Genomic DNA, 24,658 nt, shown 5'->3' with positions numbered 1-24,658 from the left:
CAGAACTGAGGAAAGCAGCAAAGCCAAGAGAAACAGAACTGTGTACACAAACATGCATAAATCTGCAAACTAGAATAGCTAACTCTGCAACTTTGACCACTCAAAGCCTTTAACTTACTCTCAGTTTGGGTTTATGATTTAAAGATGTTAATACTTCAACTTAAAATTCCAATTAATCAGCAGAGACATGTCTGTTGTTCAAAGCTTCCTTCTCTAGTTTTGCATCGGAACTATAAGGTCAATGCTGCTTTCAACAATACCTTCAAAAATGAGCATCATGCCTTGTAGTTATATTTCAATGAATACATTTTTCAAAGTCTGGACATTGTTTAAAGTGGAAAAAAATAATAGTTCAGAGTTCTGAGATATTAAATTCTCCTTTTTGAAGTGTTAGAACAGTTGTAGTGATGTTGACACTGAAGAACAGAGGTCATCAACTCTAGATTCCAGGCCAGGATTTTAAAATATCTGGCTGGTATAGCACTATATATACATATAAATGACATCAAATGAAACATGCTCATTCAACAAACAAAGTCTTATAAGTTTTTTTTTTTTTTTTTTTTTTTTTTTTTTTTTTTTAAACCCAATGAGTAGCAGTAGGGCAGAGTATTGCACACAATCTTAATTTTGTTATCTCTGCTGTTTTTCTTCATTCAGACATCTTGCTAACAGATGAAGGGCAGGCACTCCACTCGAGATTAGACTAAACACTGACAAAGCATTATTCGGCATCTGAGAAATAACCACATTGTTAATATCTTTCAGAGAGAGGGTGTGAGGTAGAAAAGGAGAATGACTGTGTTCTATCTGTTCTTTGTAAAACTGAGGTGCATAAAAGACAATTTCCATTGATTGTATAAAATAATCAGCATTATCCAGTCAAACACATTTGCCCCATTTTAGAGACACTTAACATAAAGGAGCTGAATTTATTGATAATTAAGGGTGTCTTTTGGAACTCTATGTAACATGATCGTATGAATAACTAGTTCAGATCATTCAGACCATCTGGATTTCTGATTCAGTGTCAAGGCCTGGCTTGTACCTGTGGAGTCCTTGTAAGTGAGATAGTGAGAGTGTGTGTTTATGGTCTGGAAGGCTGATGATCTGATCTACTGAAGTTTTTTCCAGCTGTGTGTGTGTGTATATTGTGTGTTCACAGAAACATCTGTCACGTTTCTTACAGTTATACACTCCACTAAACTCACACAAACTTTCAGTAGGTACAGTGTGAGTGTGTTAAGATTATCACGATATAAGAATTTAGATTAATTGGAATTTTGCCAAAAGTCTGTCAACACCCATATATAACCCACTTGCCCACTTCTGACATTGAGCATGGAGGCATTAGGCCTCACACACACAAACATACACAAACTGCAAGACACAGACAAAAATAAATCAGTGCCACAGGCTCCATCGGCTGGAGAAGAAACAGACCCATTCCTTCCAGAGATCAACAACACAGATAAAGAACCTGAGGAGACACACACACACATACCATTCCTTCTTTCTGTCCACAAACACTCCTTTGTATCAGAGAGATACTGAGTTTCCTTCATGTGTAGCTGACCCTAAACACACAAATACTGGAAGCTTGTCCTGTCAACACCTCTCTAATACATATACACACACAAACAACTCTGATGAAATGTTTTCTCTTTCTTTGTCTCTACTGCATGAAATGAGTAACTTTGCTTTATTTTGTCTGTAACATTTAGTATTAAGTGAAATATTTTCACACCTCTCTCTTCCTTTCTATCTCTCTCATTCTCTCTCTGTCTCTCGGTCACTCACACAAACACACACAGAGTTTGGGTGTAAACCCCGAGGTCATTGCTTAAACTGCTAAACAAACTTGTCAGCACAGGCTCTTAGATGCATAAATCTAATTTGGGTTCAGAATGCCACAGTGACACTGGACCCCCACAAGTGAATGAGTCAGTATGTTTCTGAGTTTGTGAGTGTCAGTAAGTCTCTATAAATGCCCAAATAAACACTGGGCACATGCTCCATAAACAAGAGAACAGGATCAAAACTGAGTATCAAACCTTAAGCTCTCTACTTGTCATGTATTATCATCACATAGCCCCAAAAAACATAGTGTATCAAACACAAACGCGCATTTCCCTAAATCAGAGTATCATTCTGGTCTTCGTTTTAGAGTGTAGATGCTTGAAATGAATTAGCACACAGCTGGTTAGTTGATGGTACATGGATGCGCACGCGCACGCACAAACACGCACGCGCACACACACGCATGGACCTGGCCTGGAGGGGCCCTGAGGGTTTGATATATGAAAGGAAGAGGCGTGTGTTGAGGGTTTGTTCTAGCTTGCCCCTTTTCTCAACTCCTCACATATCTAATAGCTACTGAAAAGCACACGCGCACGCACGCACGCACACACACACACACACAAGGGGCTACTGTAGTCTTGCAATTTACACAAATTCCATACACGTTTTTAGTTCATTTACACAGATAAGTTACAGAGATATGCTGTATTCTTGTATACACTTACATCTCTGTTTCAGTGAAAACGGATCTTCATTTTCAGAAAAGAAAATACTATATAGATACGTTTCTGTACAAGCAGCGTATAGGCACCTTCAAAGGTCCTAAACAGAGACTTCATTTAAGAGGAGAAGGCATTTCACACATTACAGCAGAGTACCTGTGGATCCTTAAAAAGCATTAAAAAGTCTTAAATAAAATATGTTTTTTAAGGTCTTAAAATGTATTAAATTTCAGTCATTTTCAAAGAGTGGCATTAGATATCATCTAGGGCGGAATTACATTTCATCTGGGCGGAATGAAAAAAAGATATCAATGTCTGGAGTGACTATTTTTCATATTTCACCAGTGCACATCCCTGTCTAACCAGAGAATAATAAAAGTGTGAGCCTACAGCACAGGCATCACACACTATTTAGGGGGCAGTGTTTTCCTTGTAGGCCTTTATGCATGTCGTAGAAATAGACGAAGAATTGTTTCAGAGTGGCTATTTCAGACACAAGCCATGGTGAGAAGGGGCAAATTCAGGTTTAACAATAACTGGCTCGAGGATGAAAAGCTGGTTGCAAAAAATGAGCACAAAGCCCTATGCCGACAGTCTGACAACAACTGTCCTGATACAGATGTTTACGGCACCAATGCAAACACTAACGTTATGCCTGCTTTGGTGTCTTCTGGACCTAGTACAAGTAATACCTTCACTACATTCTTCCCAACTTCTATACTGAAGGTCGAAATGCTGTGGGTTTTGCAAATGGTTAGCTGACATCACTCTTATATGTCCAATGAAGATGTGAACACCGTCTTCAGGGCAATGTTCCCTGACTTGGTATGTGCAAAAACATTTAGTTGTGGCATTGACAAAACCGCTCCTCTTGTTCGATTTGGACTTGCTTCATACATAAAAAGGGAGCTTCATTGTTATAGTTGACAAAAGCATGAACAGGACCACCAAAAGCAAACAACTGGAATTGCACATCAGGTATTGGTCAAATGACGAGAATGGTTCTTGAATGCAGTCCCGGTGTCTGGGATCACAGTTCATGGGTCACTCCACTGCTGAAGACTTACTGAAGAACTTGAAGGTAAGCCATTCAACAACCTAATTAAGACAAACACATGATTAAAAATGTCAGCGTTTAATGTGTTTAAATGGAATAATAATATTCATTGGCAAGCAAATTCGTGACAGTTGGTTTTGGTTTGGACCTCTAGGTTATAAATGTGGCCCCTAGTGACTAAGCTGCAAAAGCTACCGAGCTTTCCTACCATGATGTTGGAATTAAGCCACCTGATTCTTAATTGAACAGTATATTCCCAACAGTTATTTTGAATGTTTACATGTTCTAAATTATAAGCATAATTAAGGATTCAATGAGTTAATGTTTGTATTTTTTATAATTTCAGGAATGCACAAAGGCACTAAATCTCAGGAATATGCTCTCCTTGTCAATGGATGGACCCTCTGTTAACTGGAAATTTGTGGAACTCCTGCATAAAAAGCATGCTGAGCAATTTGCTGGGACACAAATTCAAATTGTTGGAAGCTGTGGTCTACATACCCTTCATAAACCCAGACAACTGCTTGCAGAAAATAAAAGCACTCATCCTGAAATGTGTGCAGGACAAACAGTGGGTAGGCGGGATATCTGCTGGTAAATTATAATAAGAATAGAATGAAATGTTAAATTATGGTTTCTGTTTTGTTATCAACATGAATGAATATTGTTAAGACATGGATTATAAAACTCTTTATAGACAAACTCTTTTGGTTTGAAACATTAGCCTGGTCAACATATACCATGTTTGCCAACATATTCAATTGCACATTTCTGGTATCATGAAATTATTGGGTTACAAGCTACTTTCCTATTCTAATCGTGATGCTATGTGTTGACATTGTTCTTCTGCATCAAATAAAATTCATGGCATTCTATTCTTTGCTATTCTAACTACAGGTGATGTAATATCTCAGCAGTTCAAAAATCTATACAGTGAGAGGTTTGGACTTCATGTCCTACAGAGTAATCCAGTGTTGATGTATTTTTACATCCAAAGTGAGTGGTTCTTATCCTGATCTCTAGACATTCAGCAAAAAATGTGTTGCTCTTGTCTCATGGGCAAGCTGATGTTGAATATGGGTTTTCAGCAAATAAAGAGGTGGAGACCTGCAGAGTAACCAAGGAAACAATGATTGCACAGAGGCTTATATGTGATCATGTCAGATGTGTGTGAAGGAGTGACGCAAGTGCCACCAGATACAGAGCACACCTGGATGTAGAGAGAAGAAAAACGAAAAAAATGACCAAAAGAAAAAAACTAAATCAGAATGTGATGGAGGAACCTGATGAACTTAAAAGGAAGAGGAGATCATTAGAAGGTGTATGTGAGTCTCCAAAAGAATGGCAGAAGCAGCAGAGGATTCTGCTGGCACCAAAATGGCAACACAAATAACAAAGTCACACACCCTGAGATGGCGAGCCAAGGAAAAGAGAGAGCAGGTGGTGGTCCTAAATGCTGACATTAAAAAGAAGGCTACTGAACTGAGATACTTAACAAATCAACAGTAAAAATTTTGCTAGACAACAATATTGTGGTTCTTTGTTGTTGATTTTTTGTTTATTTCCTTTTTTTTTCTTTGTCCATTTTTTGGTCTCTGTGTTTTACTGTCATTTGCACTTTCATTTATTAAATACTGTTTGTACGTTATTTACAGCAGTATGGTTTTGTAGTATTGAAAAGGCAGTTGCCTGGTATGCACTTTATGTTGGTAAATATGCACTGACTATTTGCAGTTTTGTCAAATACAAATGTGCTTCATATTTTTTCCTTGATAATGGTCTTAATCTTTTTTCAGTTGTTTCAATTATATTTTTCAAACAAAATGCATCTACAGATTTTAGATTCTGTTTTGTAGATCTCTTATTCTGCACTTGGTTCCAGATTTTTAGATCTCCTCAAGAGATCGGAGCCTGGTCTTGCATGAGAGGAAATAACTGTTTGGGTCATTGCCCCCATCACTCAGTATGGTGCTTACTAACTTAACATAACAAGGAAGTTAGTGTTCTCCTCCATGCATGTTGAGCTGCCCAAAAGCATTGTGTTAAGAGCAGTTTGAAAACATGATCGTGGATCTTCGAGTGTTTCAGGAAAGGCATCATCCTCCCAGCTTAGCAGCATTGTGTGAAGGGGGGAGTCCTATGAAATAATTGGAATTTGATTAAATTATTACATTATTTATTAGATTAAGTAGGATAACCCTTAAAAATCCCAATTAACTTCCATAACTAAAGCAGACTTTGCTTACCCGCTGTGATGCTAAAAATGTGTACATGTACTGGCCACCAAGTTGCACTGTGCAATCTGAATTGCTAATAAGGTTTTCAACACTGTACAGCAGTGTGTCAATAAACCACAACCATGTAAGGAAGTCTGTTAGACATTATTTAACAACTGGACACTGTTTGAATGCTGTATGATGAATTAGATGAGTGGTTTGTACAATGCTAATTATTAGCTTCCATTAGATACATTAGCTTCATAGCTCCAGGGTAAAACTAAAAGAGGACCTTTCAGGCACTAAATATATCTTGGCAGATCAAGAAATATATAAAATGTGTTTTGATTTTGTCAAGCTTTAATTGCTGGTATGAGTGTCAGCTCAGTTAGTAGCTCACAACATTAAATCAAATTTCTTAAGGAAACTGGAGGTGTTTGAGTTCACAGAAGGTGATCAAGTGTGTGTGCGTGTGTGTACCTGTATGGCAGGTGTCTGAGCGTGTGTATGCATGTACTCTGAGTGGTGCTGGGTGAAAAGTCTCCGCATTGTAAACACTGTTTTTGATGACAGCAAGCATGTTAAACAGGTTAGGCAAAATGGAGGGAGAGGGAGAGAGAGAGAAACTCCATAAGCAATATTTATTTAATATATTATCTAGTGACTGAATTCAGCTATTTCAATGTACAGATAGAAAAGGTACCAAAGCATGAGCTGTGCAGAAGTGGATCTGTCCTCTCTGGAGTTATGGAGCTCCGTTCAATGGCTTTGGGATGGGAATTCCATCAACCTGTGGCACAGCTGAGGTGTCACGGAAGCCCAGGTTGCTTTGATAGCGGCCTTCAGCTTGTCTGCATTGTTGGGTCTAGTGTCTCTCATCTTCCTTTTGAAAAGGTGTAGGTCAGGCGAGTTTGCTGGCCAATCATGCACAGTGATACTGTGGTAATGTGTGGCCAGGTGACATGCCCTGCTGGAAAATGAAGAAAGCATGAAGTGCTCTAAAACTTCCAAGTAGATAGCTGCTCTGACACTGGACTTGATATATAACACATTGGACCAACCTCGTGTGCCTTTCCACTCTTCCTCCAGACTCCGGGACCTTGATTTACAAATGAAAAGCAAAATTTACGTTAATCTGAAAACAAGACTTTGGAACACTGAGCAACAGTCCACTTTTTTTTTTTCCTTGGCCCAGGTAACACCCTACTATCGGTGTCTGGGTCATGAGTGGCTTGACACAAGGAATGCGACAGTTAGAGCCTATGTCCTGGATATGTTTGTGTGTGATGGCTCTTGAAGCACTGACTCCAGCAGCAGTCTACTCTTTGTGAATCTCCCCCAAATTTTTTGAATGGCCTTTTCTTGACAATCCTCTTAAGCCTGCAGTTATCCCTGTTGCTTGTGCACCTTTTTCTACCACACTTTTTCCTTCAACTCAACTTTCCATTAATATGCTTAGATACAGCAGGAGGGTGTCAATGACTGCTCTCTGGACATCTGTCAATTAGCAGTCTTTTCCATGATTGTGTAGCCTACTGAACCAGACTAAGAGACCGTTTTAAAGGCCTTTGCAGGTGTTTTGTGTTGATTATTTTAATTTTCTGAGATAATGACTTTTGGGTCTTCATTTACTGTCAGCCATAATCATCAACATTGAAAGAAATAAACACTAGAAATAGATCACTCTGTTTCACTTTTTGAATTGTATTACTGAAATAAAATAACTTTAAGCTGATATTCTTTTTTTTATTGAGTGATCTTCTTGCTACTGCTGCCCACGGTTAACCTGTTACAGCACCTGTATGTTTGTGTTACTGAAAACTATGCAGCACTGTAGGTATGACAGATATTAGTGGCATGTATTTAATTATTGCTGTCAATTTCTCTAGTGTCAGAACACTACACAACCAAAAGATTCTAGACACCTGCTCATCCAATATTTCTTCTTAAATGAAGGTTAAATGTGAGTTTTGTCTTCCTTTGCTACAGTAATTCTCTGTACTGTACAGCTGTTGGCAACACAAAACTTTGGACTAAATGTAGCAGCATTGTTGTGAGGATCTGATTGCATTTAAGAGCATTAGTGAGATAATGTGGTGATGTTAGCTATTTAGTTCTTTAACACAAAAGCCACAACTGCTTGTATTTAAGTTCCATCACTCCAGAGAAGACAGTTCCACAGTTCAGATCCCGTAGTGTATAGGTGACACTGAGAATGGTGGCCTTAGTCTCATTTGCAGTTGCTCCACAACATTGTGATGGAAGCATAAATGCTTTGACTCATTTTAATAGTCAGAATTTACTGGGTATGCAAGAGTCTTATATGTGTGTACTTGTTTCTAAAATCTTCTCTGAACATCAAAGATGACATCTAATGTTAACAAATTGTTAGCATGAGGACAGAACTCTCAGAGAAAGAGACAATGTTAATGGGGGATAAAACAAGAAAAAGAAGAAAGAAAGATATGTCACTGTATCAGATTCTTAGAATACTGAGGCATGTATCAGGTATTGTGTGTGTGTGTGTGTGCGTGTTTGTGTAGTAGAGCAAGTTGGGTGGAGTGTATGACAGGTACACATCTTGGCATCTGTGTGTACATATTTAAGGCACTTCTTGCATGTGTGCAGTATAGAATCATGAAATTTAAGCTGGTTTGTTGAACCTCACCTGCTTGGGGTACTGAGTTGAAAGTTAATAATCTACGGAGGAATGTATTCAGTTAAAGTGATGTCCCGTGAATTGTCATTGTATCGCAGTTATAAACCTCTGCAGATACAGGAAGAGATTAAACTAGTTAACCTTAACTTAGATAGGTTTGACAGTTCCAAAGAACGTTCACCATGTAACATAAAGCCCATCACACACAGGCTGCGTTCAAAAATTTGACACAATTATTTATAATGGAGGCAGAAATCTACCATCCTGCCTCTGTTTGCCTGAATAGGTAGATCTGCCCTACTGACCGATACTGTTGACAGATGAATGTTAGTGACAGCAGTAGTGTGTCAGCAGTGGACTGGAGATGTTCTAGCTGTGTCCTTGTCATGTTCCTCAGAGGTCATGTTTCACTGTCTCTCTCACCACACACACACACACACACTTAAATGCACATTGTCAGAGGGTATAGCAAGGAACCTGATCCAGTTGTGTGTGTGTGTATGTGTTGAAAGAGATGGAAAGAAAGAGCAGTGTTTGAAGTCCATGCAGACACACACAGTAACACTATCTCCAGGCAGCCCTGGGCCATAGAAAAAGAGCTTTTCTCTAATTTATAGCACCTCATTCTACAAGCGTCTTTATCCAGTAAGTGTCTGTCTTTATGCATTAAATGGGGTTAGTTCTGTGTGTGTGTGTGTGCTAACCAGCCATATTTGTCATATCTGTTTGAGGTGGCTCTGTTGGAGATGCACTTGAGAAATATATTAATTTAGCTGCTTAATGTAACACTAGGTAGTATTTTACCTTAAAGTTACAGCTTCAAAATCATGGTGATGGTTCACTGACCTGTAACAGGGAAAACAAACCCTCTGTCGTTGCTAATCAGGGCTTAGCACTACAGAAACTGCACTATGTAGGAAACCACTCTTTATAATTTCAGGTGCTCTAAAAGTGAAAAAGTAAACACTCTGCAGCAATGATTTTTGCTCTGGGACTCCTCTGAGGGTATTTAATTTTTATAGCACTGTACTGAAACCAATGGGGCGGCACGGTGGTGCAGCAGGTAGTGTCGCAATAACACAGCTCCAGGGACTTGGAGGTTGTGGATTCGAGTCCCGCTCTGGGTGTCTGCCTGTGAGGAGTTTGGTGTGTTCTCCCCGTGACCGCCTCCCACGGTCCAAAAGCACACGTTGGTAGGTGGATTGGCGACTCAAAAGTGTCCGTAGGTGTGAGTGTGTATGTCGCCCTGTGAAGGACTGGTGCCCTCTCCAGGGTGTGTTCCCGCCTTGCGCCCAGTGAATCTGGGTAGGCTCCGTACCCACCGCAACCCTGAATTGGATAAGTGGTTTCAGACAATGAATGAATGAAACCAATGGGAAGGAGCAGGGAACGGTGTGGTTTCCTACCCTCCTCCAGAAGGTACATAGTGCAGTTTCAGCATTGCTGAGCCCTGAGTAGCAACAACAGAAGCCCTTTTCTTCCTATTACAGGTCAGTGGAGCATCAGAGGGATTTTGAAGCTAGAATTTCAAGATGAAAATATTACATAGTGTTCCTTTAAGGTGCATCCACTGTAAATGGATGGTAAAACCTCTATAGATAATCATTACAATTTAATGAAACATTACCACGCTCCATGCAAAGCATTGGGTAGAGGGGTATAAAGCCAGTACTGGGCTCTGGGAGCAGTGGATCTCTGGAGTGATTACATTTGAGCGGTGACTGTGAAACAGAACTAATTACCCTACACCAGTACTAGATCTGTTTATGTGGCTAATGCCATCAGTTTCTCATAGCACTACTCCAGCATCTAATCTAAAGCATTCCCAGAGGAATAGCAGCTGTTATTGCAGCAAATAGTGACAAACTACATTTCAGAAAAAAATGCTAGCTGAGCAAATATGCACAAACATTTGGCCATATAGAGTATTTCCTCTAAATCTGATGACAGCAACATGAAACCTATATGCAGGACATGATCATTTTAGAGATGACTTATGATGTGGGGAGAAGCTGCTGACACACACACACATCAAAGGCCTGCCTGACCCACAGTCTAACCCCAGTGACCTTTGACCACTGACTGAGCTGCCTGTCCCAACAAGAGTGTCCCAACAACAACATTTATTTACAAAACAGTGGATTTAGTCATTTGCACAAGAGATCAGACATCCACCTGTTCAGCCAACTTCAGATGAAAAAAAAGCGCAATTCACAAATGAGAAGAATTACAATGACAACTGACACCTTATGTTTGTAGAGGGTCTCATTCTATAGAGTAGGTCAGTATTTTTATTAAAAATTATAAAAGCTGTTTGTGTACAGTTGGACATATATGTCAGCAGTTAGTACATCTTAAATTAGCTAAAGTGTGAAGATTTTTGGACTGATAGTGTATATTGGTCTATGCTGGGTTTTGTCACATGGACAACCCAGGGCTGTACTGTGTATTTTTAAGTATGTACTGGCAATTTGTGCCATATACTGGCTTTGCGCACAGTGCTTCCTGGTAGGCACTCGGCCCATTGCTCTGAACAGGATATAATGTTTATAGATGAATGAATGAATGACGGGCGGCACGGTGGCGCAGCAGTTAGTGTCACAGTCACACAGTTCCAGGGGTCTGGAGGTTGTGGGTTCGATTCCCACTCTGGGTGACTGTCTGTGGTGTGTTCTCCCTGTGTCCACGTGGGTTTCCTCCTGGTGCTCCGGTTTCCTCCCACAGTCCAAAAACACATGTTGGTAGGTAGATTGGTGACTCAAAAAGTGTCTGTAAGTGTGAAAGTGTGTCTGTGTTGCCCTGTGAAGGACTGGTGCCCCCTCCAGGGTGTATTCCCACCTTGCGCCCACTGGCTCTGGACCCACCGTGACCCTGAACTGGATAAGTGGTTGCAGAAAATGAATGACATTGCAATGTTTCAAAGTTGTTCAATTTGTTAATTATGAAAGGTGAAGGTGTGTGTGGTTTTTTAAATAAATAAATAAATAACCCAGACAGACAGACCGGGGAACCAAAGGGAAGGTTCTGCATTGTAGTTGTTCTGCTGCTTCCAGCAACTTGGTTATAGCCACATTACTGTCTGACAGCAGCCTCACAGCAACAAAGATTAAGGTGTGCTGCATTGTTTAAATTCTTCAGAGAGCAAAGTCTGATCTAAGTGTGTGTATGTGTTTATTTTTGGACATTTCTAGAACCGAAACTTTCAGACCCTGTTTAAGCCTGGTCGTTTCAAACAGTTTGAGCATCAGGACTATATCCAGATATTATCTACATAAAATACAGATCTTGGTTAAAACATATGTAATTAAAATCATATTTAAAACAGATTTGCACAAACTATTTTACAAGGTGGTCTAAGACACATTTTAGATGTTCTGGAAGCATAAGCGCATACATCACATATATCCACCCAGTACATACGTAACAATGCACATGATCCATGACAGTGAGGATGTTCATCAAGAAAGATGCATTCCATTTATTCCAGTATGAAACTTTGCTATGTAGAAATCAGATTTCGAAATGCATATGCCTATAATCTTATCATGATGCAATTCATATACTAGTTGTATACAATTACCAGGGGTATATGTATGAATACCAGAGACAAATGAAACCTTTTTGTGTTTTTTGTTTACAAAGACAAGGACAATTTTGTTTCCAGTTGTTTCCAATTTAAGATCTTTCTGTTGAACATACTGGAAATATCAACAGTAAATAAAATGCAACCTAACATGAACTATCAGATAAATGAAGGAGTTTTTTTTTATATTGTGTGTTAAATAATGTCTAATAAAGATTTTCTAAGAAAATCATGTAATAAAATAAATAAATAAATAATGTGTATTTGACCAGGGCGGCACGGTGATGCAGGTAGTGTCGCAGTCACACAGCTCCAGGGACCTGGAGGTTGTGGGTTCAATTCATGCTCCAGGTGACTGTCTGTGAAGAGTTTGGTGTGTTCTCCCCGTGTCCCCATGGGTTTTCTCCGGGTGCTCAGGTTTCCTCCCACAGTCCAAAAACACACGTTGGTAGGTGGATTGGCGACACAAAAGTGTCCGTAGGTGTGAGTGTGTGTTTTGCCCTGTCAAGGACTGGCGCCCCTTCCAGGGTGTATTCCCGCCTTGTGCCCAATAATTCCAGGTAGGCTCTGGACCCACCACTACCCTGAACTGGATAAGCAATTACAGATAATGAATGAATGACCAGGGAATTCAACGAGATACAAACACACATATGCACAGGCTCAAATCAGGTTTATCAAGTTCATCTCTCATTAAACCTGCACATTTACTCTCTGACAATTGTTGTTTTATTCTGTCAAGAATTTATATTTCTATTATACACTTATATGCAGTAATCACATGAGACATGCAATCAGCTACACTCATATTAGTTTAACATTCCTTATTGACTGCACTTCTGTATTTTTCATTTGTTTAAAAAATATTATGATATTTTTATTATGGTACAAAAATAACTTTTGATCAAATGTAGATCAACATAGAATATTTTGGAAATATTTGTAATGTAAATAGCAGTAGCATAGCAATTATGCAGCACAGAGAGAGAGAGAGAAAGAGAAAAAGAGAGTTAGTTAAAAAGAGAGTCAAAGTACCTGTATTACTCAAAGGCCTTTGTTCCTTGATCTTGCTGAAGATATTTTAGTTATTGAACATTCCGACCATGCCGATGGGATCAGACTTTATGAGAGAGAGAGAGAGAGAGTAAGGTAGAGAGAGGGTGGGAGACTTAACTGTGTTACTGAGAGTTGAGTAGTTCTTCTATTGCTAGTCGCATTTGTTCTATTTTGTGTAGGAGTGCTGCTCTGGGACAAAGACACTGTACAACATGCCTCAAAATATTCAACTGATACTCCAAATTAACACCGAGGATAAATTAAAGAAATACTCCAGATCTCTCATTAGAACATTATCTGTAACTCTGCACTGGTGTCCACTCCTAAATATAAAAATAACAGACAAAATGTACTTTGAGCGATGCCATAGAAGAACCATTTTTGGCTCCAGAATGATCCATTGTTGCTAATACATATAAATGCATAAAGAACCTTAACACTGAGTGATGGATGTTTAAATCTTTCGAAGGTTCTTCACACTCACACATCTCTTTAACAATATGGTTCTTTGTGGAACCAGAAGTGGTTCTTCTATGGAACTGCTCAAAGAACCCTTTTTAGCACATATTTTTTTTGAAGGGTGTAGAACATCCCTGTATGTGCAAATAACAGAAAACGTTTTCAAATATACTTACATATTCAAGTCATTGTGGAGTTACTTTAGGGCTGAAAGATGAAAGAGAGATATTTTTATTTTCCCATTTTTAAATCACACGAGCTAACATTTATTGAAGCCCATATCATCAACATGTTGTTTAACGAGCAAAAAGCAACCAAATACCTCTGTGCTGTGATCTGGAGCTTTCTGCCCTTCTATCAGTGTAGGAGGCAAAATGTTATATTTGGATTTGATGTGTCCCATTTTTTGTTTGGGCCAACCCCTTTTAGTGACTGGAATAACTGACTGGAATGGAGATAAGAGCAGGTGATGCTACCTGGAGGGTGTGGTTGAAGCAGGAAAAGACTTCACATCTTCAAGTCCAGGCTGCTACAGACACTTTCTCTGCTTTGTCTAAGACAATCATTTGTTTATCTTAGCAAACCTTATTTGCTCATAAAACCTGCACTTCTATACTGTGACTCAGCCACAATGGTGATTACAAATATGTCAGGAAATAACCACTACAGTCACAATTAAAAAGATGCTTCATTCTACTGTTTGTCGTTGGATACATTGCTATTTCTAAGGGTAGTGTATAAGCTTATTTGTATTTGCTTTTATTTTGCTTTCTGTTATTTTGTTTAGACAAGGCAATAAAGCCTAAAACAAGCCTTTTTCAATGCTGTCTGAGGTAAAAGTAATTTAACTTGTAGAGAATATTATTTGCAAAATTGGTCTGATAAATTGTAATTAGTTATTTTAGATATTTTCCTTGAATTTCTCAGCCCCAATGACACACATCTTGTTGGCCATGTCTGTATTAAGCTTAATCCTGGACTTAAACAAATAAAATAAAATGCCTACTGATATTAATTGTGTAGCAGGTTTTGTCTGAGAAGAACTATAACAAAGATATTGATTTAGCTGTCATCACTTCATAAATGTAAGGCATAAAACACCAAACTCAGGGTTGTGAATCTATGCCTTATATGGGATTCTGGAAACATCTAATTTTTGACTCAATAGAAATAGAGTTAGAAAGAAGGTGATGATTCCAACTGAAACACCACACGTACAAACACATACTTGCCGTCTCAGTGTCTTTTCCACTAAGTCGCTGGAGGCCACAGTTGACGTCAGGAAGTAAGTGACCACAAGGACAATACATTTAGCTGTTCTGAAAACAGATGACTGTTAAGCTACAAAACAATATATAGCAGATGAAAGAGGACTAAAAGGGAAATAGGAGATATGTGATTATAAGTAAGGAATAAATGTAGATGGCAAATGAGTGTCTAAAGGTCATTAGTTAAATTAAATCCATATGTGTCTAGCCTCTTTGTGTAAATGTGGTGATATCATTAGTTTGGTGGTGATATAATTTAGATCATGGTCAGATATGAAGCTTAGTGCTACAATGATCGTTCTTTTCTATGTATTATTGTCATTAAAAATTCAAACAGGGACCTGGAGGTTGTGGGTTCAGGTCCTGCTCCAGGTAACAGTCTGTGAGGAGTTTGGAGTGTTCACCCTTTGTCTGTGTGGGTTTCCTCTGAGTGCTCCGGTTTCCTCTCATGGTCCAAAACCACACGTTGGTTGGTGGATTCAAAAGTGTCGATAGGTGTGAGTGTGTGTCACCCTGTGAATGACTGGAGCCTCCTCCAGGGTGTGTTCACGCCTTGCGCCCAGTGATTCTGGGTAGGTTCCAGACCCACCGTGACCCTGAACTGGATAAGCAGTTACAGACAATGAATGAATGAATGAACATTCTTCTACTCTTCTGTCTTATTGTAACTGCTGCATAGTATTAAAATGGCAATTGTAATTTTATTCAACAAAAAAAACCCAAAAAATTTGTTTGAAAATGTCAAGCAAGAAGAATTTATAATTCACTGTATTCATTATGTGTTACATCAAGAAATCAATGTGCATTGATTTGTTCTTGGGGATAATATTGTACAAATTGTCCAAATGTACACGTGAACATAGTGTATTAATACTTCATTTTTAGGTTATTTTGTGGAATAAAATCATAATTTTCATTCTTAATGCTACACAGCAGTTACCATAAATGACAAAAGAGCAGGAGAATTTGGAATTATATGTTACAAAAAATAGTAATAATTAAAACTTGTACACCTAATACAATATCATCAAGTTATAGTTTTCTGCAAATGTTAATCAGTTCCTTAAACATCCAGGTTCATAGAATTTACAAGTCACTTGAAACTTCTGTGTGGATGCAGACACACATTGCAGCACACATCCACATCACAAATCTCCTGATAACTCATCCAATACAAATAGCCCTCAAGCCTGCTGAAAAAGCTACAGTGGAGTATACAAAGGGGCCTTTCATGTTGTAATACACATACACACACAGAATAATTTATTATTACATCCTCAATGTTGCCTGTGAGCTCAGATTAGATTATCCATATTAGTGTAGAAAAACAGCACCTCACACACACACTTGTATGTGCATGCAGATGTAACTGTAGTTGGGTGCAGGTGGTGTTGCTGCAGAGGTAGAATGACAGAGTCATACTTGACTGCTGCCTAGGTTTATTTGTCCGTCTCTCTCCTGACTTCATGAAGCCAGATATTTGTGTGTGTGTGTGTCAGTCACAGTGGGTGGGCTGGTCTGAACACACTCTCTGTGCTGAGAATCTAAACCTTGCCTGTTGTCTTTGCCAAACAAACAGTGGAACTGGAAAAACGGTGTGTGTTACCTTGGGCAGGTCAACAGTATAACCATCCAAAGTAATGCTTATACTGGTGCCTGTGCGTTTGGCAAACCCTGAAGGAAAATGAGAAGCATATCCTCGAGCTCTTTAGTCAGACCACAAAGTAGTGTCAGTTACACTACACTGACGTGCCCACAAAAGTCAGTAAGAATTTTTTCATCTTAATGGCTGGCATTTTTGACCACAACTGGAAAAATTCTAACTGCCCTTATGAAAGGATGAGCATTGCAAAACATATATTGTGATTAGATTGTGACTTATTTTATTCCTTGCAATATAATAAAACACTGTGACGGAACTTTAATATAAATTGAAAAATGAACATTTTTACCCCAAATTATTGTACAAATAAGTTTTAAAATAGGTGGCGTAGTAGCGCTGTCACACAGCCCCAGGTTCCTGGGGTTGTGGGTTTAAGCCCTGATTTGGGTGACTGTTTTTCTGTGACTGCATGGGCTCCTCCTCACACAGTCCAAAAACACATATTGATTTGGTGTACTGGCCAAGCAAAAATCTGTCAAGGGTGTATTCCTGTCTTGTGCCCAGTGATTCAGGGTAGGCTCCAGCATTTACAAATGCTTTGTAAATATAACATTTACATTTATTGGATTGTTTGATAGGTTTCATTTATTAAAACACACACAGATACTCAAATGAAACAACAAATAATGTACAGGGTGCTCATAATATGATAGTAATGAAATTCAAAATGAACATGATATAGTACTTAATGTTAGTATGTAGTACAACAATTTGAGATGTTAATAATTTTGATTATGTTCTTTTTGCAGAACTAGGAGTGACGATGTGGCTGTGGACCCCAGTTTGGAGATTCCTCCTGTTCTCCCTGCTGATACTTCCCTGGACGCTCTGTGGTGCATGTCCAAAAGACTGTACATGCAATTCTCCACAATACATCTTCTGCATCCAACGGCGCTCCTCTTCGATGCCCCTCAATCTACCTGCCTCCACACAAGATCTGTATGTGTTCCAGAATGGCATCAATTCCTTGCAAAAGCAGGACTTCCTCAGTTTGTCTGAGCTGAAGATGCTCGACCTGAGCCAAAATGCGCTAACAGAGATTCCAGATGGCGTTTTTGGGTCGCTATCTTCACTGCACAATCTAGACCTCTCTTCAAATCTCATTACTCACATATCCAAGGACAGCTTTGCTGGGCTAGTAAATTTGGAGAGGCTGTATCTCCACAACAACCGCATCAAGAGCATCTACCCAGCTGCATTTAAAGATCTAAAGAACTTGCTGGAGCTGAAGCTGCAGGGAAATAAGATCAATATATTTCCTATTCTCCATCTACCCAGATTGCTCCTGTTAGATCTAAGCTCTAACAGCCTTCCTGCTCCTGGACCTGCTGACCTCCAGACACCACACCTGGAGTCGCTGAAGTTAGCTGGACTGGGATTGACTGACTTGGATGAAGGATTAATGAAAAGTTTGGGGAACCTGCATGATCTGGATGTGTCTCAAAACCAGCTAGCAAGAATGCCCCCTGCACTAAAATCAGCGAGAGGGCTGATCCGTCTTAACCTCGCTTCTAACCCTTTAGGCCCACTCAAGCAAGAGGACTTCCAGAATCTAGTAGGATTGCAGAAGTTGGACCTAAGTAGCCTGAATCTGCAAGGGTTCCCTGAGGGTTTTTTCCAGATGCTCCCAAAATTGAACCATCTCACAGCTGCAGAAAACCCATTCAACTGCTTGTGTCCACTTGCATGGTTCCCCAACTGGCTGAAAGAGAAAAATATTGAACTTGGTCAGCCAGAGGTGACACGCTGCCACTTTCCCCCTGTAAATGCAGGCAAAATGCTGGCTGAACTGGAAAAAAAGGATTTTGGATGTCCCACATCCACCACTGAGCTGTCTGATTCACTTACCAGCAGCAGCACACGCAGTCCACCAGAAGCCACAACTGCTATGCAGACCACTCAGGCCTTCCTTCCTCTGGATCCTACTGAGGAGCCATCCACTGAGACAGACTTACATCTATCTCCTGAGGAAACAGCTTCTCCCAGCACCTACAAGGAACCTGAAGAATACATGTGTCCCTCAAACATCTGCCTGAATGGGGGCACATGCAGGTTTGATGAACAGGGACAAGTGGATTGTCTGTGTCCTCCAGTCACATCTGGAATTTACTGTGAGCATCTGGGCAAATCCCAGTCTCCTCCATTGAATCCGAGGGTTTATGTGGTAGCCACAGTAGCTGTTCTAGACAACATCAGCTCCCATCATGTAACCAGCACCTCTATCACACTTGACCTTCATCGTTACATCGAATCGCGGCCACACATCCGTGGAATTCGCCTGACTTTCCGAAACTTGTCTGGACCTGACCGAAGACCCATACAGCTCAGCGTGCCTCCATCCTACCCTGAGTATACATTGAGAGGGCTGCAGCCCAACTGCACCTACTCTGTATGTGCCAGCCCACTCGGTGAGCCAGTGGATGACATGGTGTCCTGCATGGAGGCTCGCACTGCAGGAAGCTTACCTCCATCTCATGAACCCAGTATGATTATAAGTGAACCTTCCTCTACTCTTGTACCCATAATAATAGCAGTGGCTGTGGTCATGGCAGTGGCCATAATTGCAGCAGTGGTGGTGATTTCTCGCAGGAGAAGGGCCAAAAGTCCTGAAGATCTGGATCTTGGGGAGCCGACTCCTTTTGAGTTAGAAGGCGTCAAGGCATGCTTGGAAAATGGGACTGGACATCCAAAGCATCCAGAGATCATGCCCTGCCCACAAGTATCTCATGGTGGCATGGAATATGCAATGCCGCTGATCCAAGAACAGTTTGCTGCCAACAACAACACAGATGCTCGGATACCTTCATATATTAAAATGCAAAAAAGTGCTGCTTAGGCTCCAGGCCCCTGGAGGGCAATGGAGGGGACCCATTACCCCTGCAGGCGGGTGAAGTGTAGACACCGCACAGGGTGGGCAAATGAGCAGTTTGCAACATTTTTAGACATGTCTGAGTGTTAAAACTGAATTTGTAAAAGTATTTGAAACAAGTGCAATTGCCAACTTAAGGTATTCTGTGTTGCTAAGACAATAGTGCCTTTTTTGCATGTAAAAAATGTCAAGCTTCAATTGCATAGCTCTCTAATGAAACTAGAAACCACACATTATTAAGTACTGTGTTGTTGGACAGGAGAACACTGTTTTAAATAACTCTTTGTGCCTAGTGATGCTGGTGCTAGGACAAAGAGAAGAACATGATAAAAGAAGCGTAGGATGGAAATCTAAAAGACATTTACCATATCAGGCTTTAGACTTTGTACCTTTTTTCTCCACCTGACTGGACTTGTATTGGCCTATCAACCTTGCTACCTGGTCTAGAGATTGAAGATCAATGTGAATTTATTTTGTTCATTTTAGACATAAAGGAAAGGACCAGTACTTATTGACTATATGGAAAAATGGAAGTTACTAAATTTCCAAATGGATGTACAAGGGCATGTTTTCTTTCTCTAGAGGGGGAAAAAAAACATACACTGACGCAAGATGCGTTAACTGTCCTTGCTCGTCTGAGATACTGTGCACTGATTTGAGCTTAGGCTCTGTGACTAAGTCCTTTAAAAGGTCTAAAGATGAGATCATGGACAGCTTCTTCAGATAACTTTCCTTCATGCTGCAGCTTCAAAGATGCCTCCTTACCAGTTGTGTCCTTTTACAGAGATTTGCTGTGAAAAACAAAACCTACCATGAAGATAATGTTTATCCCTTTTGTATAGTTTGTTTTTTTTTATGTGAAGGTTTTCTTTTCTCTGAGCTAATATTTTATTTTTTTAATTTAGGTTTTTGTATCTTGAAACCATTGAGATGATTACCCCTACCATCAATATTATACTTGCTTTGTGAGTGTATGACTAGCATGCATCTTCCATCCACATAGAGAGAGGCTGGTTTGTAGTCCATCATCTGACATTTGTCTTAATGGCAGATTTCATTTTTAATTATTAGACTTCACTGTTGAGCCTTCTGGAGGTGTCGTGGGCTTAATTTAGTGAAACACCTATGAGGGTGGTGTCTACCTGATGACCCCTGTTAAGGGCTAGTGATGCATTGGGTGGTTTGGGTACTCATGTGATGGGCTCAATGAGTAAGCATAGTTGTTAAGGATAGCTGGTTGTGAATAATAAATGGCTATAGCAACCTTTGTGTTAAGGATTCAAACAATGGAATTTTGTGGCTACAGTTTGGAAGAGAGTGTGATGGGCCCTATGTTATACACTAAGGATTTGGCATAGGATATTTTACATCTTATCCTGTGTATGATTATAATGAATTACACATGATGAAACAGATACTGAAAGGCACACTAGATAAGATATAGTAGTTTTGCTCCTGGGCTCCCCCCTACAGTTGCAGAATGTGATTAATGTTTACAGCAGAGTCCTGAACTCAAGGGAGATTATATTATATTACTTTATACAGGACAGCTGTTAAATTAATCTATGTAAATTGCCAGCATAAGCTACAGCCTCCATTTTAACAAGAATCCAAAAGCTGTACAAATGTAAAAATTATGAAAGTATCATAAAATGCAATTAATTGTTTAAATACATAAACAATTTTCATGATATAAATAGAAAGATTCCTCATTTAAACTGACTGATAAACCAGAACAGTTACTCAATGTAATTTTGTCTTAAAGGTCATTATGATTGACCCATGAGTGCTGTAATGGTTAATGCAAATTATTGCAGTGGCAATCTTTAAATAAATTATCTTCATACAGTACACCAACACAAAAACAAAGAACAAATATGAAATTCAGAGTCCTTGCCAAACTGAAGGAAGTACTTACTCTGTTGTAGGTTGTTAGGCTCAAAAGTTTGCACTCTGTGTGTGTGGCCTTTGCTGCCAACAGACTATGACAACATTTAATGCTCTGTGAACTTTGTGTTTATCCATGGTCTTGTTTGGAACTGAGAATTGTTTTTGAGTCATGTTTTAACAAAGCCACTCCTTTGTCTGCTGTTTGATCTGAAGTCAAAGTGCAGAACAGAACAACAGAAGTAGCTTGGGTCAGTCAGTTAGTGAGATTGTGGAAGGATGGTGTTATGACACAGTGGATCTTTTTAGAAACACTTGCCCACTGACCTTGCTCTATAATCACAATACGCCACAATTATTGCCACCCCTGGTAAAGATGAGTAAAAACTTAATCTTTGTTGAGAAAATTCCAACCTTAATGAATTCATAGTAAATTCATTCTAAGAAAAAAAGCACAATAAGAGTAGTTACTTATTTTATATTTAACAGTGGGTATCAGCTTATATTCATATTCTTAGCTTTAAAATGTCCAGGTATTTTAAGGTGAATCCCAGTACCCTAACAAGGTTCCCCACAGCTTTAGGAGGAAAAAAAGCCCCACAATCTCACAGACCCTACGCCACGCTTATATTTAACAGTGGGTATCAGGTTCTTTTTCAGTGCAGTCATCCTTCTGACTATACTAAAGAAATCCTGTCAAATGACAAGGTGCTTATATTTGTGGTTGGATGACAGAAAATCTTGCCATGCCTACCAAATAATCTAGAAGTGGGGGCTAGATTCAAAGTTGAAAGAGGAAATATGTGCTGCCTTCACTACCCAAGTTTAAAGGCAGTGTAATTATTAGTGGAATTACAGAAAAAAAAACTGGGGAAGATATCTAAAATAAGAAAAAAAAAAAGAATGTTTCAGACCAAATTTCTGGTAAAATGTGTATCTATTGTAATGTGCATGGATTTTCTACTTTAATCTAACCTTATCTTTCAAATTTCATCAGCAGTGTATTTATAACTAATTATGACATGCCAGTCTGACTTCATAGAAAACAATATCAGCTTGAGGACTGATTGGTTATTCCAGAGTCTTCTGTTGACCGTAGCACTCTTACACAAGTGCAGGCCATTTGGCACAGACAGACTCTGCACATCCAAACATTAAAACTGGAAAGAGGAGCCTCATCACACAGCAAGAGGGTCTCAAACTATTTGAAGCATTTTTAAACTCTTCTTTCAAGTTCCTTATTTACATTGGGAAGTTTATTATTTTTCTCTGTAATATTTTGTGTATACAGAACTGAGGCTTGGTCTTTTTTTTTTTTTTTTATAAAGTAAAAGCACATACATGTACACATGTTTTTTAAAAAAAAAAAACCTGATGTCTTTAAAAAAAATACAGGAAGAAAAAAAAATGTGCTTTTTTCTGCATTCTTTCTTGATGAAATCTTACTCTGGGATTGTGCAAAGCTCTGTAACTTTGAAGGAAAAACAAAGTAACCTGCTGAGACACTCAGAGATTCACATTCACAGATCAAGGGAACAGATCCTGGATCACATTTTGCCTTTGCTAATACTTATAAGGATGATAGCATGTGTGGAAAAATGCAAAATGGGAACTCTACAGTTGTCAGCTGATTTCTGTTACTGGAAATTTTAGGTTAGTTTTTTATATCAAGGTTTTTATAGCAAGGTTCAATCTTTATTGGACGGAGCAATAGTTGATCACGTAATTCTTCCAAATAGTGATAAGTGATAATTCAACAAAAGTCACCATCAATATTGCAGGCACCAGCCGGTCCAGTGTTTCTTCTGAAATTAAAAGGTACTAAAAGCAATTTTTGCCCCTACACTTTAAAGGCAATATAGAAGATTCTGGAGAACTGTCGTTTTGTTCTCACTCTTCCCATTTGTGTTCATTTAGAAGCTTGCAGATTATTTTGCATGCTTGACACAGATCATATGATTTTACGAACCAAAAGTCTTGGTCTGGTATACTAGACTTGCTGTATCTCTAATGGCAATAAACAGGCATCTGGAGTTTTTTAGACAACAGAGAGAACTCCAAACGAACAGAGTTGAGGATATTGTTCTTGTAACACTCCTATTGTCTAACTTGGTAATCTGTGTAATATACAGCATCAATTAAGCTCAGTAGACACGGGAAATATAGGAGTTTGCTACTTTAAGGACCAGTATGTCTAGGCTGGTTAAGGAGGTGGGGGTGTGTGTCAGCATGAACCACAAACAAGAAAAAGTAAAAGATTGGCTTTACTTAAAAATATACATATACTATTAAACATACAAAACACAAGATATGGCTTGTGAGACATTATTGTTGCTATTTATGTAGCTTGTTCTAAGTTTACACCTTTAAATTTCAATAAACCCAACAAATAATATCTAATAAATCAAGTAATATAAAAAATAATAAAATACAAAAAAATGTTAAACCATTAGTTGCCATCGCCATCAATTTCACAGAAGGGTTCTAAGATGAAATGGGGAAATCCACTCTCTAGGACTTCCAATGCCCTCTAAAAACCTGACCTGCTTAAGCAAAACAGGTACAGTAAACATATCTAAATCACACTGACCTTCACTCTTAGTTATATTCAATCTCTTGTTATTACATCACGTAATAATAACATTACAGTACACAAAGTTTCTTACTAACTAAAACAACTTTTCACATACAGGTCTTCAGAACCATAACATACAAGGTAAGTATTTCACATTTTGCATGTACTTTTCCCATACAATAAAGTTAAAATATTTTCTCTTTTCTTTGCAGATATAAAACCCAAAGAGATAATTCATTCACAACATATACTACATTCAATAAAACTTTCTATATCCAACCAATAGTGATTTCTCTTTAATTATACACAAACCCATTTTAAGAACTAAATGGAATATACCCCTGGGATGAATGTACAGCTGTTAGTCAGTTTTCTTCAAAAGCTCTAGAACCAGCAACTGCTATGAGTAAAAAAACCTTCATTTATTTGACATTAATTTAATTTTGCTTTAAACTGAGTTAAAACCAACAGTTTTACTATATTTTAGCTTTATTTAAACTTTTATCCAGTTTTTATTAAGTAATCTTGTCCATGTATATTACTGAACTGAGTATTATATTAGACTATGTGGTCTTGTAGCATAGCTAGCGAGAATGCCGTTAAACTCGTCAAAAACTGTTTATAAGTTATAAACCACAGAGAGTCTTCTCGACACTGTGTCAACTATTGGTAGCTGTATCTTCAAACAGGTACTTTTTTAACAACAAAGAACTGTGATTTTAATTGTTATTTAGGCTAACTGGGAGCTACACTTCCTTCCTCCAGGGCATGATGAGAGAAAAGAACAATAAAAAAGAAAAAACGCTATTTGCTGCATTAGCTATCACCAATAAGCAGCAGCTGA

The 24,658-nt window shown here is 38.9% G+C and overlaps 1 protein-coding gene across 1 annotated transcript in view; it reads left to right on the top strand.

Moving 5' to 3' along the window:
* Window positions 1–22,630, top strand: part of LOC136678217 (vasorin-like) — a 28,225-nt gene extending 5,595 nt beyond the window's left edge. The window contains exon 2 of the mRNA XM_066656183.1: window positions 17,233–22,630. Within this exon, the coding sequence (XP_066512280.1) occupies window positions 17,247–19,319 (2,073 nt within the window). The 5' untranslated portion in view covers window positions 17,233–17,246 and the 3' untranslated portion in view covers window positions 19,320–22,630. The remainder of the gene's footprint in view (window positions 1–17,232) is intronic.
* Window positions 22,631–24,658: the final 2,028 nt, after the last annotated feature.

This window comes from Hoplias malabaricus, chromosome Y (assembly GCF_029633855.1).
Source record: "Hoplias malabaricus isolate fHopMal1 chromosome Y, fHopMal1.hap1, whole genome shotgun sequence".
NCBI lineage: Eukaryota > Metazoa > Chordata > Actinopteri > Characiformes > Erythrinidae > Hoplias > Hoplias malabaricus.
This window is presented reverse-complemented; position numbering and strand designations above follow the sequence as displayed.